This window comes from Coregonus clupeaformis, chromosome 7 (genome assembly GCF_020615455.1).
Source record: "Coregonus clupeaformis isolate EN_2021a chromosome 7, ASM2061545v1, whole genome shotgun sequence".
Classification (NCBI taxonomy): domain Eukaryota; kingdom Metazoa; phylum Chordata; class Actinopteri; order Salmoniformes; family Salmonidae; genus Coregonus; species Coregonus clupeaformis.
The window spans coordinates 11,354,752-11,368,755 of NC_059198.1; the positions used below are offsets into that span (position 1 = coordinate 11,354,752).

The window sequence follows — 14,004 nt, forward strand, 5'->3', positions numbered from 1 at the left end:
AACAATATCTCTATACTCTCTACACTCGCCAGTTTTAGCTTTAGCCAGCACCATCTTTAGATTAGCCTTAACGTCGGTAGCCCTGCCCCCTGGTAAACAGTGTATGATCGCTGGGTGATTCCAGCCTTGTGTTGGTCTACAATCTTGTCCCTGACATCCGTGGAGAGTTTGGAATCTGGTTGAGTCTGTGGACAGGTGTCTTTTATACAGGTAACAAGCTGAGATTAGGAGCACTCCCTTTAAAAGTGTGCTCCTAATCTCAGCTCGTTACCTGTATAAAAGACACCTTGGAGCCAGAAATCTTTCTGATTGAGAGGGGGTCAAATTCTTATTTCCCCTCATTAAAATGCAACTCAATTTATAACGTTTTTGACATGCGTTGTTCTGGATTTTTTGTTATTCTGTCTCACTGTTCAAATAAACCTACCATTAAAATTATAGACTGATCATTTCTTTGTCAGTGGGCAAACGTACTAAAATCAGCAGGGGATCAAATACTCCCCCCCCCCTCACTGTATGTGGGAACTCCTTCAAGACTGTTGGAAAAGCATTCCAGGGGAAGCTGGTTGAGAGAATGGCAAGAGTGCAACGCTGTCGTTGAGGCAAAGGGTGGCTACTTTGAAGAATCTCAAATATATTTTGATTTGTTTAACACTTTTGGTTACTACATGATTCCATGTGTAATTTCCTAGTTTTGATGTCTTCACTATTATTCTACAATGTAGAAAATAGTAAAAAATAAAAACCCTTGAATGAGTAGGTGTCCAAACTTTTGACTTGTACTATGTATGCACACAGCCCTTTACCATCCCCCAATGAGAAGCAATTCAATACAAGCACTGTAGTCAAGTGTTTATTTATTGTACATTTCATAAATAGTGAGTGTATATTGTGAGCTTTAAGAGTTAATTCATAAATGTGTAGAGGATAACAATAGAAGTGCATATGCTTCACTTGTTACAATGTGCTCGTGAAAAATTAGCATCTTGTGTCATTTCTGTGAAGTCCTGAGGGGGGAAACAAATGTTGGAATTGAACACAAAGGTGACATTACATTTCGAAAAATGCTAAATGTGTTTTACACACGGTAACTTACAGTAGGGTTTTATAGTAGATGACTACCTTGTGATTGTGAAATGTGTTTCTTCTGTTTAATCAAGTGTCTGGGTCCATTCTTACTAATATTACTTTCAGTGTTGTCAGGGTTGGACAAAGCCGCTCTCCACAACTTCTCTGTAGGAAGAGAAAGGAACATTTCAACTCAAACGTTCAAATGACATTGAACATAGCAACTGACAAATGTTTTTAAATGCTCTATGGAACAATACAGGCTAAAACTGGTTTACGCATTACATCAATAACAAATCTTTATTACAAAACAATGCTTTGGGCTTACCTTGTTGCCATTTCTGTGCGGCGAGGTAGCATTGGTTCTGGTTTCTCCATTTGTCCTGAAGTGGGACGGAGACGCACACACCAAGGTTCTCCTCATTTCGCTCCCTGATGACATTGCCATGGTGATGGCGTCGTGGCCCCTCCCGCACAGCAGCGGGGGGCCCATGATGGGGCTCTTCACAGGAACAGTTCTTCTCCCTCAGTTTTGAGTGCGGACCCATGGGACACTTCTGGATGGATCGAGAATATATTTGACCATTTAAAAAAAAAAGGTGCACTACGCAGAAATCGCTCTGCCATTTCCAGTGGTGTAAAGTACCTAAGTAAAAATACTACTGAAGTTGGTTTTTTAGGGTATCTGTACTTTACGGTTTATATTTGACAACTTTTACTTTACTACATTCCTAAAGAAAATGTACTTTTTACGCCATACATTTTCCCTGACACCCAAACGTACACATTACGACAGGAAATTGGTCCAATTCATGCACCTATCAAGAGAACATCCATGGTCATCCCTACTGCCTCTGATCTGCCGGACTCACTAAACACAAATGCTTCATTTGTAAATTATGTCAGAGTGTTAGTGTGCCCCTGGCTATCTGTAAATTTAAAAAACACGATTGTGCCGCCTGGTTTGCTTAATACAGTGGGGAAAAAAAGTATTTAGTCAGCCACCAATTGTGCAAGTTCTCCCACTTAAAAAGATGAGAGGCCTGTAATTTTCATCATAGGTACACGTCAACTATGACAGACAAAATGAGAAGAAAAATCCAGAAAATCACATTGTAGGATTTTTTATGAATTTATTTGCAAATTATGGTGGAAAATAAGTATTTGGTCAATAACAAAAGTTTCTCAATACTTTGTTATATACCCTTTGTTGGCAATGACACTGGTCAAACGTTTTCTGTAAGTCTTCACAAGGTTTTCACACACTGTTGCTGGTATTTTGGCCCATTCCTCCATGCAGATCTCCTCTAGAGCAGTGATGTTTTGGGGCTGTCGCTGGGCAACACAGACTTTCAACTCCCTCCAAAGATTTTCTATGGGGTTGAGATCTGGAGACTGGCTAGGCCACTCCAGGACCTTGAAATGCTTTTACGAAGCCACTCCTTCGTTGCCCGGGCGGTGTGTTTGGGATCATTGTCATGTTGAAAGACCCAGCCACGTTTCATCTTCAATGCCCTTGCTGATGGAAGAAGGTTTTCACTCAAAATCTCACGATACATGGCCCCATTCATTCTTTCCTTTACACGGATCAGTCGTCCTGGTCCCTTTGCAGAAAAACAGCCCCAAAGCATGATGTTTCCACCCCCATGCTTCACAATAGGTATGGTGTTCTTTGGATGCAACTCAGCATTCTTTGTTCTCCAAACACGACGAGTTGAGTTTTTACCAAAAAGTTATATTTTGGTTTCATCTGACCATATGACATTCTCCCAATCCTCTTCTGGATCATCCAAATGCACTCTAGCAAACTTCAGACGGGCCTGGACATGTACTGGCTTAAGCAGGGGGACACGTCTCGCACTGCAGGATTTGAGTCCCTGGCGGCGTAGTGTGTTACTGATGGTAGGCTTTGTTACTTTGGTCCCAGCTCTCTGCAGGTCATTCACTAGGTCCCCCCGTGTGGTTCTGGGATTTTTGCTCACCGTTCTTGTGATCATTTTGACCCCTCGGGGTGAGATCTTGCGTGGAGCCCCAGATCGATGGAGATTATCAGTGGTCTTGTATGTCTTCCATTTCCTAATAATTGCTCCCACAGTTGATTTCTTCAAACCAAGCTGCTTACCTATTGCAGATTCAGTCTTCCCAGCCTGGTGCAGGTCTACAATTTTGTTAGGGTGTCCTTTGACAGCTCTTTGGTCTTGGCCATAGTGGAGTTTGGAGTGTGACTGTTTGAGGTTGTGGACAGGTGTCTTTTATACTGATAACAAGTTCAAACAGGTGCCATTAATACAGGTAATGAGTGGAGGACAGAGGAGCCTCTTAAAGAAGAAGTTACAGATCTGTGAGAGCCAGAAATCTTGCTTGTTTGTAGGTGACCAAATACTTATTTTCCACCATCATTTGCAAATAAATTCATAAGAAATCCTACAATGTGATTTTCTGGATTTTTTTTCTCTCAATTTGTCTGTCATAGTTGACGTGTACCTATGATGAAAATTACAGGCCTCTCATCTTTTTAAGTGGGAGAACTTGCACAATTGGTGGCTGACTAAATACTTTTTCCCCCCACTGTATAAGGAATGTGAAATTTATATACTTTCATACTTAAGTATATTTCAAACCCAACACTTCTAGACTTTCTCTATTTTACTGGGTGACTTCACTTTTACTCAAGTCATTTTCTATTAAGGCATCTTTACTTTTACTCAAGTATGACAATATTTTTACTCAAGTATGACACTGGCCATTTCCTGGTTGCTAAAATTCTAATAGTTTGCATAAATTCAGTTTGACAAAAACAAGCAAGTATAGTGTAGAGAATCATTGCACCGGCTAAATAAAAAATATGGTATTTTCAGCTGTTTGAAACTGGTGTATAAAACGGAACGTGAAAGACGAACTAAACTTAACGTAAGCATAGAAATAGCACAGAACACATCTACCACCTCTTAGACGTGCTTTCAATGAGAATGACAAATCTATAACTATTTTCTATGGGAATTTGGTCAGGTCACCTAAAAAGTTACATATTGCAGCTTTAAATACATATAGCGTGGCCCTGGTCAAAAGTAGTACACTATATAGCAAATAGGGTGTCATTTGCCAAGTATACAGTGTGCAGTACTTGCCTCAGAGTAGCGCTTCATGGAGGACTCAGGCCTCCTTGGGTCCCGCAGTTTGGGCCCCGGTCCTGCCCGACAAGAACTGTTAGGTAGATTGATACTTCATTAAGGGGACATTTCAAGTCATTGTATGTTATTACAGCGGGAACATTGTCAAAACAGCAGCAGACTAAATACTAATTGAGAGCTTGGGACTATAAGGTTCTATCTGCAAAACGATGATTGAGATCATTGGCTTTAAAGTTCCAAGCCCACATTGGTTTGAATGGTGTCAGAAATGTTTTATCTAGTATTCTTTTCAACTTTAATTGGGGTATTTAGAGTACTATACTGGATATGTAGGGAACATTGAACAGAACAAGGCTATGTCAATAACTACATTGACAAATGCAGATAGAACCTTATAGTCCCAAGCTCGACATACTGTACAAGGCATAATCCAAAGTTCGAAGCAAGAATGTGCCATGCCACAACCAATACCTGTTCTCAGAGGTCTCACCCTCAGTCTCTTCATTATGTGGTCCGCCGGGAACATCTGACCCGGAACCTTTCCTCGTCACCCGCCTCCGTGGGAGGCATTTGCAGGCTGCACAAGTCTGGGCTAGGATAGATTCCTCCCATGGTGGAACGGGGACCCCTTGTCGTTTTACAATCAGAGCATCCAGGCCTGGCCCAGGACTGCCAGGTATCTTGTTCACACTGCATTTTGTTGTCAAACATCTGGCACAGATGCGCTCCCTTTTGAGGCCACCAGAGGTCCCCGTGTTCCCATTGAAGGTCCGGTTAGCACAGCACTCTTGGTCAGAGTAGCTCCTCCTGTCCACCTTTTCTCTCAGTCTGCATCCCTTTAGCCTGAGTGGAGCAGTTGTAGTGACTGCAACACGATGAGGATCTTTAGGCTCTTGGTCATGGTTAGGTTTCCCTTTGGGGCTTGACAGCTTAAGTGGGCTGCATCTGAGGATCTTGCGCTGCTCCTCAACATTAGGAGGCAGCTTGCTGTAATAGTAGACGTTGCCAAAGTCGGCCAGCCAGCTAGTTGAGGGACGGTATGTAGGTAACGCCCCAAATGAGGTATCCTGATGATCAAGGTCACTCACCGCACCCCTCTTTTGACTGGTCTCTGGAGATGTGGGAGCGTTGTCCGTTTTGTTACGACTGGATATTGCAGGTACCTCCACCACATTAGGGACCATCTCTGCCATTATAACATTTTCATTCATAGTGCTCTCTGCCGTGGGGACTTCCTCCACTATGGAGACCTCCTCTGCCGTGGGGACCTTCTCCACGACAGGGACCTCCTCTGCTGTGGGGACTTCCTCCACCATGGGGACTTCCTCCGCGACAGGGACCTTTTCCACCACGGGGCTCAGTGCCTCCTTGTGTGGCTCCATCAGGCCCTGCTGGATCATAAACTCTGCTGAGGGGACATACGGCGCCAGAGACTCCACAGACCACACAGACGCCTCAATCTTCCTCAGCTCTTCTAAATACTGCATGTCAAAGGGCATGTGGAGGATCTTAAAATGGACACTCTTGGAGCTGTTCCCACTCAGTTCTCCGTCGTTCCTTGCCAATTGAGGACCATCGGCTTTGTGGCTTTGGACCACCAATCTGTAGTCCATATCGGATTCAGCATTCCCTGGTCGTTCGGTCAGTGTTTTCGCGACGACAGAGTCGCAGTCCTCAAGATCAAGGAAGTTCTCTGGTCCGCCACTAGAGGACGACCCATCCATTAAGAGTATATCTGGGCAGGATTGCTGGAGACACTGCTCCTCCTTCTCTCCAACCAGACCCATCCCCTCCTGTGAGGCCTTGTGGTGGTGGAGGGAGGAGGAAGAACAGAGCTGCACCAAGTCTTCATCTGTCCCAGACACACGGTGGGTGGTGCACAGCTCAGAAGTCTCATGGGAGTGGAGGATATTTAACCCCGTGGGGGTGCTGCGGCACTCCATCCTCACCTCCTAAGATAAAGATGGTATTTTGTCAGTTTACACACAGATTTGCCTTGCATCATAACAAGAAACTGAAATTATACAGAAACAAAGCAGGGAACTGTACAGGGGATTAAAAAAATAAATCACAGCACCTCTGTCTGGAACACAAAGCTGCCTTTCTGGGGTGCAGCAGACCTGGTGGAGATGGAAGTGCTGTTGGGGGTGGGTGCCGATATCATGTCCTGGTAGGCTGGTGGTTTAGACATCACCTCTTGCACAGCAGAGGCTGGGGATAGTGACTGGGCAGCTGTGCAACTGGTGGCGTTGCCAGATTCAGAGTTGGTTTGGACATTACTTCTCATAGGTGAGTCGGCGTTAGAGAGTTTAGGGTCAGAGCGTGCTGCTCCTGATGGGGGTTCAGTCTGTACCTAGGATAAAAGGGGAATATTGTCTTAGACAGTACTGCTGTATACAAAATAAACACTACATTACATGTGCAACATAATACATACAGGTACATTGCACATTAGCCAGGTCCTACACATTGTAGACATCACGTACAGCCACATACATACCTCAGAGCTGATCATCTCTCTGTTGGCTGGGGCGCTGTGCTGGTAACGGAACCTGCAGGCATCAGTCATTATAGATATGTGTCCATTATTATTAGTATGGTATGAGGCGATTTGAGGTAACATTAAAATGCTATGTGATATATGAAGGTGTTAATACATTTTATGGTATATTGATGTATCATAATTTTGTTTGGTGTATTTCAGACAATCATTGGCTTGGCATACATTGGTAATGAAAGCAACGTGAACTTAAATATTCCAAACAACCTGCGTGCGTGGTAGGCCATGGTCTGAGGGTAGTGGGTGGTGTGGTAGTGCGGGTTGATCATACGCCTGTAGTCCGCCAGGTGGAGCTGAGAGTGGGGAAGGATGTAACCCGGAGGCTCCATGTAGGGACTGGGCTGGAAGGGACTCGGTATCATCATACCATAACCTCCTGACAAACAGAAGCGATTTAAATTCAAACTTGGTGTAGATCTTTACTTTAAGTGACAACATTCAACACCTGCCCTATATGGCACTTAACATCCGTTTAGAAGTGTAAAGACAAGGCCCATATGGACCCTGGTCAAAAGTAGTGTACTATGTACAGGTATGTGTACCATTAGTGTAATATTGTGCTATTTAGGATGCAACAAAGGCTTTTCTGGAGGTCAATACCGCCATGTACTTACCCATCCCAGGGAAGCCGCAGTAAGGGTTGTAGGGCATGGGCATGGGCCACTGATAGGGTAGAGCAGAGGGGTATGGCTGGGAGGGGTATGGCTGGGAGGGGTATGGCTGGGAGGGGTGGATGTAGAAGAACGGTCTGCTGTGCTGGATGTGGTGATGGGGCTGCTGGTGCTCAAAATGACAAAGTTGATTTGTCATATTCACAGGATACAGAGTAGTGTACACAGTTCAATTAAATTCTTGCCCGTGGTGCATTCATTAGTCAGATTCTGTTGCACAACATTGTCTGATGCAAAATGTTTAGCAACAGAAACCGTTTACTCTAGGAACCAAACAGCGCAAACAGAACGTGGAGGGACCTACCTTAATTTGTATAATAGAAACATGCATTTGTTAAAAAAACATCAGTTTGAGTACCGTTTCCACACAGAATACGACTAACAAATACATCGCAGTTTATTTATGACAGGTGGGATTGGAACCCTGAAGTGTAACCCTGGGGTGTATTATTAGTTCAATTCCATTCCAAAACATTGTTGAAAAACGTTTTGCAACAGAAAACATTTTATGTTTACTCTAGGAAGCAAACTGAACAAAGCGGGGAGGGACCTACCGGGGGTGTATTCATTACACAGATTGTTGCAAAACATTTAATCTATTGCAAAACGAAAACAAGAGTTTGTTGGGCAAATTCAGGTAGGTCCCGCTGTTTTGTTTATGTTTGGTTCTTAAAACAGTAAACTATTTCCATTGCAAGACGTAATGAATACACCCCTGATTTTGTCCAATAGAAATTCATGTTTTCGTTATCAAATGTTTTACAATTGGAGTTTGCAACAAAACATTCTGCAACGGAACCAGACTAATGAGTACACCCCAGGTCTCCCACAGGAGAAACTTAACAATTAGGCCAAGAGGAAATTCCAACAAACATCCGCTACATTCACTTGCTGGTGTGGGGGCTGGTCCTCAAGACGTGGAACTCCGTAAGGTCCAGGGTGACCTAGGTGTCGGGGGCCCTGGGCTTGCTGAGGTCCATGGGCTGGGTTGGGCCCACGAGGCCCTGCTCCAAAGGCATGCTGTGCTGTAGATGCTGTTGCTTCCATATCTGTAGAGGGAGAGTAGAAAAATACAGGGTAAGAGCAGGGTGAACTGTAGGACATTTCCTACACATCTCATTTTATCAATCAGTGTTGGTATTTTCTACAGTTGAGCATGTAGATGTGTTTGACCGAATTTTCAAAAGCTTTTGAAAGTATGTGGAAGCACACAACCACTTTAAGAACACTAGAAAATCTTCATATTCTAATGCTAAAATTGGGGAGGCATGCAATGACCAGCTCTTACATACTCGCAAAACGAATATTACTATCAAGGAACCAGCATGGTAGACGTGATGGGATTTAAATAGGGAATTGAAGAGGGTTGTGCCATTGACCACGTTTTGGATAATAGATAACTGATTAGATGTACTGATTATACAAGGTGCACCTGATTTCGTTCACCCAGCTACATTTACATTTAAGTCATTTAGCAGACGCTCTTATCCAGAGCGATTTACAAATTGCTACCCAATCAACTCGTAAAGGAGGTTGTCGTAATGGCGCTCATCATTGGGCAAGTACATTTTGCATGACCCGGTTCCACGGGTGGGCGGAGTTTGTATATTTTAGAACATTCCATTGGTCCTTAAATTAGATCTCCACCCACCCGGGGCACCAGGCCATGCAAAACAAACTCGCATCATTACCAGTAAATGAACAGTTTACGAAAACCAGCTTGCACGTCAGTAATTGAAAGCAGTAACTAATTTGAAATCATTGCCTAAATAAGACAGTCAGCAACTTCTTAACTTCACAAATGCAGTGGCCAACTGACAAAATCCTACATGGCAATAGCATTGCCTCATGTCAAGTATTCTAATATTTGCCATTTATGAAGTTATAGCGTTTTCTAGTGTAAAGTGTAAATGATTTCAAACCATACAAACACGTGTAATAAACCACAGCCAGGTTAGGGTATAATGAAATTAATTTTAATAATGCACACACTGGTCACAACAGTTAAGCAAATCAACATTTCAAAGCCACCAACCGTGTGCTGGTGAGTAAGTAGGTATTTTACCCAAAAATACAGTACAGTGCTAGCTAACGGGCAGTGTGTATATGGCCCTCCTGAAAGTGTACTTTATTAACCAAGGAGACTTTAACTAAGTCTCCTTGGTTTATCACCAAAACAAGTGTCCATCTCTATTGTGCAATGTACTAAGTGCTCTTTTTTTCCTGTGCCATTTTATTTGATCAATGCTGTGACATTAACATCGTGTCTCCTCTCTTGGTGGACCCTGGAAGAAGCAGAACAAGAAAATTAGAAAATGATTCATACACCAACATAACACACAGCAAGGTCTTCAGGGGCCCTGGTCAAAAGTAGTGCACTATAAAAAGGGAATATGGTTCCATTTGGGATGCAACCCTAGTATTGCCGATAGTGAAACAAGAGCAGAAGATTAAAGAAAAACCAATACCTTTTCCCCTGTGACATCGTGGTGGCTCCTCTTCCTCATCTCTCACTCTCTGATACACCAATGGCTTACACAGAGCTTTCCTCAGTGCCAGTCTCTCTGAAAACAACCAGGCCTGAACCATGACGCTCTCACATTCATAGAAAACACATCTGGAGTCATTCGTGTCAAGCGTTTCAGAGTGCTGATTTAGGGTCAGTTTTGCATTTTGGATCACAACAACAAAGGTTACATGGACGGGGGGGGCCTGATCATAGATCAGCACTCCTACTCAGATTCTTGACACATATGGACCCAGGTCAATGCTGCAGGTATTTAGGACAGCTAAAGAATATCCATTCAAATCTATTGATCAGGATTGGTTTATATTACCTTGCAGTGAGGTGTGTGGTTTTCGTCTGGGCTTGGCCCTATCCCTCTCCCACCTGCCCGGATCTGAAGTAGCCATGCCCTCTCTACATAGTCCATCTAGAAGAGAGAGAGCAGATCTATGGTTTAGTGTATAGGTATGTGAAAATCTGCCAACTCTGGCCCCAATAATGTGTGAGTAGTGAGAAACCAATGTTCTTAAAAAAACAACAACATTGGTTTCATTTGTAAAACCATGTTCAGTCACATGACATCACAGCCTTGCATGGGAAAGACTACTACATAAATATAATCACTAAAATGGTAGTCCCTAGTTAAGTCAATGATGCCCTAATGGGCATACTTGTGGCCATTAGTGTACCCATGAGTTTACTAATGAAATTGCCATGGTCGGAGGTTCTATGCCCATTCTAGTGAATCTATTTTTTATGAAGAATACTTACCTTTGCATGTCCTGTGTTCCTTATCCCCCACATCCTGTCCACCCTCCACCACATGGCCTTCATAATACTCCAGCTCTGATCCCACCAGCACCATCTCTGGTTCCTCCTGCTGCTCTTCTGGTCCGACAGCCTCTCTACACTGGCCTCTCTTACAGCTGGGTTTGGGATGCTGTTGGATGTGTAGAGGCTGGTGTTTCTTGGGGACAGGGTGCTTCTGCACAACCACTCTAGTGGGGTGCGCTCTCTCCTCACGCGTCCTTGCAGATTGTTGTTCCTGCTCGACAACTTCATCAGAATCCCCCGCCTCATCATCTGCATACACACTCGGGCCGTGATGAACTTTAACCCTGCTTGCCCCTCCTTTCAACAGGCTCGAGCCACAGCAGGCGCACAAGAGCTTCTTGGACTTAGGACAGACATTCTTGACCTCTGGCTCTCCGAGGTGCTCGACCTCCGCGGAGAACCTCCTCCCTGCGTAGACGGAGCTTCTGGGAAACCGATCCATGTCCTCCAGGTCGGTGGAGAACATCTCATCTCGGGACGAGAGCTCATCCAGGGAGGGACTGAGGACGCTGAGCCTTTCATGGGCAGTCTGTGGGGGACAGTAGTAGGAATAGTAGTGGTGATGGGCTGGGGAGGAGGTGGTGGTGATCCGGCTGGAGGACAGGGAAGCCTGGAGGTCTCCACACAGCAGAGCAGAGCTGGAGCTGGCAGAGCAGTCCTTCTGCAGAGCTCCAGCTGTCAGGACCTTGTCCAAATTAAATCAAATTAAAAGTTTGTCATAATATAGAGAAGAAAATGAAATGCTTACAAGGTCTCAACAAACACTGCAGAATCCAAAAAAAAAGTATTCAATAAAAATTATAGTAAAAAGTTACCTTGTCAAAGGGCAGATGGAGGATCTGGTAGGAAAGGTCAACATCCAGTTTAGACAGACCTTTCCTATTTGGAACATCAAACGTTTCTTCCCCACGTTTAGTGTCCTCTAAGGCTTGCCAGTCAGAGGCTATGGGGGATGGTAGTGACTGTGGGGAGAGCAGGTTGGAGCAGTGGCCCTGCCTCATAAGTCCCTCGGTGGAGCTAGTACAGTCTGGATTGGTGCTATCCTCCTCTGCCTGGTTGTCTGTGTTTTCAGGTCTGGGGCTGTTTTCTGACTGCAAGACAGCAGACTGGAGGCAAAGATTTTCAGAAGAACAGCGATGAAGAGACTCCTCCTCCGCATGTTGCTGCGGGTCCAGGTTCTCCTTATGCTCCTCGTGAACAGATGAGCTGTCCAATGGGGGCTCCTCATCAGAGTCTACAGCCCAGCCCTCCTGACCCAGCCCACCGAGGCTCCGGCTTGACTCACGGTCATAGACCGCCGCCGTGGAGTCACCGACGCTGAACAAACTGCCCATCGGAAATGACGACTGCAATTGGCTGCCTTCCAACTTACCACACGAGGCTCCATGACCACCGTGTATGTCTCCCCCCACCACCACCTCACAAGATTTAGTTTCCCCATCTGGCGAGAATATTCCGGAAGATTGGGAAACGACACCGGAATCCAGTTCTTTCTCAGAGCCCTGCATCTCGTTGGCCCTGAGTTTGTCCAGACATTCTATGAGCTTGTTGAGCGCATCATTCGGGTCCGTCTGCGCCTCAGAACAGACCACCTCTCTATGGGCGTGAGCCTGGTGGTGGTGAATGAACTAATTAAAAAATATTTCATTGCCTTATTCATCTGCGCACAAGTTGCAAAAGAATACATACATGGTGGTGTTGTTGTTGCTGCTGCTGTTGGTGGCGGAATATGGGGTCATGCACAGGAGGTGGATGAAAATGAGATGGTTCATACATGCGTCTGTAATCAACTGGATGCATGTGTGGAGTGTGTGGGACAACATATCCACCAGGATACTGCATGTACGGGTATGGGGACATGTATGGACTAGGACGTCCAAAGGGATAACCTCCTGTGGAGAACATAAGGGTTTTTTAAGACAATATGACCATGCAGCAATATTTGTATCCAAGAAAATCATTCACTAAACCACTGTAATAATCCATAATCCACTGAAATTCTGGTTTGACAAATAAAATGTAAGTCCCAAATGGCAGCTATTCCCTATATAAACGCACTACAGGGTCCTGGTCAAAAGCAGTGCACTACAGCATTACATAGGAAATAGGGTGCCATTTGGGACAGAGCAATAAACATGAAAGATAGGCCTACCTGAACCAGGTAAACCATAGTGGTTGTATGGGTTGTTCATATTATGCCACTGATTGTGATGATGATACATGTTGTAGTAAGGTTGAGAAGCCGGTTGAACATAGAAGAACGGCCTTGGGTGATTGACATGCCGCTGGTTATGTTGACCGCTCTCCATCGACTGTGGGTGTTTGCTCCCTTCTATATATATAAAAAAAAACGAAGAATAATTGATGTCATTAACATTATGAATAATCAATGTGAATTAAAAAAAAAAAGGTTTAGATCATATCAATTCATTCACGGAGCTTCAGAATCACAAATAATTGGTGCACACTGACAGTAGCCATATGCATTGTTTGTCTTGAGAGGGACTTGCCTGGAAACACGACAGCAACTTTCCTAATTCAAACGCTAATTTCTGCCCAATGTAGAATTCTATGCAATTCAACGTTGGGTTTCGAGGCAAGACAAGGACAGCAATGGAGTTGACAAGAACACAAACAGATATAGGACCAGGCTACAGTGACAGTAGACTTATCAATATTTAAACTTTCAGAACACTTGACAGGGAAATTTGATTGGCCTACCGTCCATTTGATGTTTCCAACGATAATCAAAATGAGAGCCCTGGAAATTAGATGAGGCCTACTTTACAATGTTACCATTACAAACTGGAAACACTTCTCTCCTTTCACTGTCTCACACAATCAAAATAGCATCCTACTGATCAATTTAGCTTGGTACACTCTTTCAGAGCTATACTAAAAATCTCTTCAATCTCCCGCCCTAACCGTTCAATCAGTTTTTATAGATTACACCTGTGCTCCTCATGTTTGTTTTTTTAACCCCTTTTTTACATTTCACCAACATTTTCTTCCAGAAGAGGTCACCATTTCCCTTGGAGAGACAGTTGAAGATGGACTGAGTGGATTCGATTAAGTTGCCCCGGGTTTAACGGGCTATGGCCCGTCACGTGACATGGCGAAGGGTGAGGGAGGCGCTCCCTGATCAATTCGAACGGTAATCTGCGCTGCTCGGTCATATTGTCAACAATGCAGCATGGTGCATCGTTCAGTAAACATACATGTCTTTTACATAAA

At 44.2% G+C, this 14,004-nt stretch overlaps 2 protein-coding genes across 6 annotated transcripts; both read right to left on the bottom strand.

Annotated features, from left to right (window-relative positions):
• Window positions 1-837: 837 nt before the first annotated feature.
• LOC121569403 lies at window positions 838-8,801 on the bottom strand. Of its 5 annotated transcripts, none has more exons than XM_041880323.2 (11): window positions 8,723-8,801; window positions 8,319-8,479; window positions 7,374-7,533; window positions 6,967-7,135; window positions 6,700-6,751; window positions 6,277-6,552; window positions 4,671-6,151; window positions 4,197-4,272; window positions 1,397-1,625; window positions 1,123-1,233; window positions 838-1,007 (listed from the first exon to the last, which is right to left on the bottom strand). In XM_041880323.2, exons 2-11 carry the CDS (start codon window positions 8,475-8,477, stop codon window positions 979-981), a joined length of 2,742 nt encoding a protein of 913 aa, XP_041736257.1. In that variant the 5' UTR covers window positions 8,478-8,479; window positions 8,723-8,801; the 3' UTR covers window positions 838-978. The 5 variants fall into 5 exon arrangements, with proteins under 5 accessions (XP_041736257.1, XP_041736256.1, XP_041736255.1 ...); XM_041880322.2 differs by having other exon boundaries at window positions 7,374-7,536; XM_041880321.2 differs by having other exon boundaries at window positions 8,313-8,479.
• A 583-nt stretch (window positions 8,802-9,384) lies between these two features.
• Window positions 9,385-13,681, bottom strand: LOC121570497 (bucky ball). The gene is made up of 8 exons (XM_041881956.2): window positions 13,492-13,681; window positions 12,923-13,102; window positions 12,460-12,662; window positions 11,586-12,380; window positions 10,708-11,455; window positions 10,268-10,363; window positions 9,899-9,994; window positions 9,385-9,715 (listed from the first exon to the last, which is right to left on the bottom strand). Exons 1-8 carry the CDS (start codon window positions 13,496-13,498, stop codon window positions 9,672-9,674), a joined length of 2,169 nt encoding a protein of 722 aa, XP_041737890.1. The 5' UTR covers window positions 13,499-13,681; the 3' UTR covers window positions 9,385-9,671.
• Between the last annotated feature and the right edge of the window lie 323 nt (window positions 13,682-14,004).

Excerpts from the sequence above, each read along its gene's own strand:
- LOC121569403 (XM_041880320.2), bottom strand. The coding sequence starts at position 8,477 with ATGGAAGCAACAGCATCTACAGCACAGCATGCCTTTGGAGCAGGGCCT. Across the intron at positions 6,152-6,276 it reads GCTTTGTGTTCCAGACAGAG|GAGGTGAGGATGGAGTGCCG; the intron begins GTGCTGTGATTT and ends TCTTTATCTTAG. Across the intron at positions 4,273-4,670 it reads GGTGAGACCTCTGAGAACAG|TTCTTGTCGGGCAGGACCGG; the intron begins GTATTGGTTGTG and ends TCTACCTAACAG.
- LOC121570497 (XM_041881956.2), bottom strand. Across the intron at positions 12,663-12,922 it reads CTATGGTTTACCTGGTTCAG|GAGGTTATCCCTTTGGACGT; the intron begins GTAGGCCTATCT and ends TGTTCTCCACAG. Across the intron at positions 12,381-12,459 it reads AGCAACAACAACACCACCAT|GCTCACGCCCATAGAGAGGT; the intron begins GTATGTATTCTT and ends CACCACCACCAG.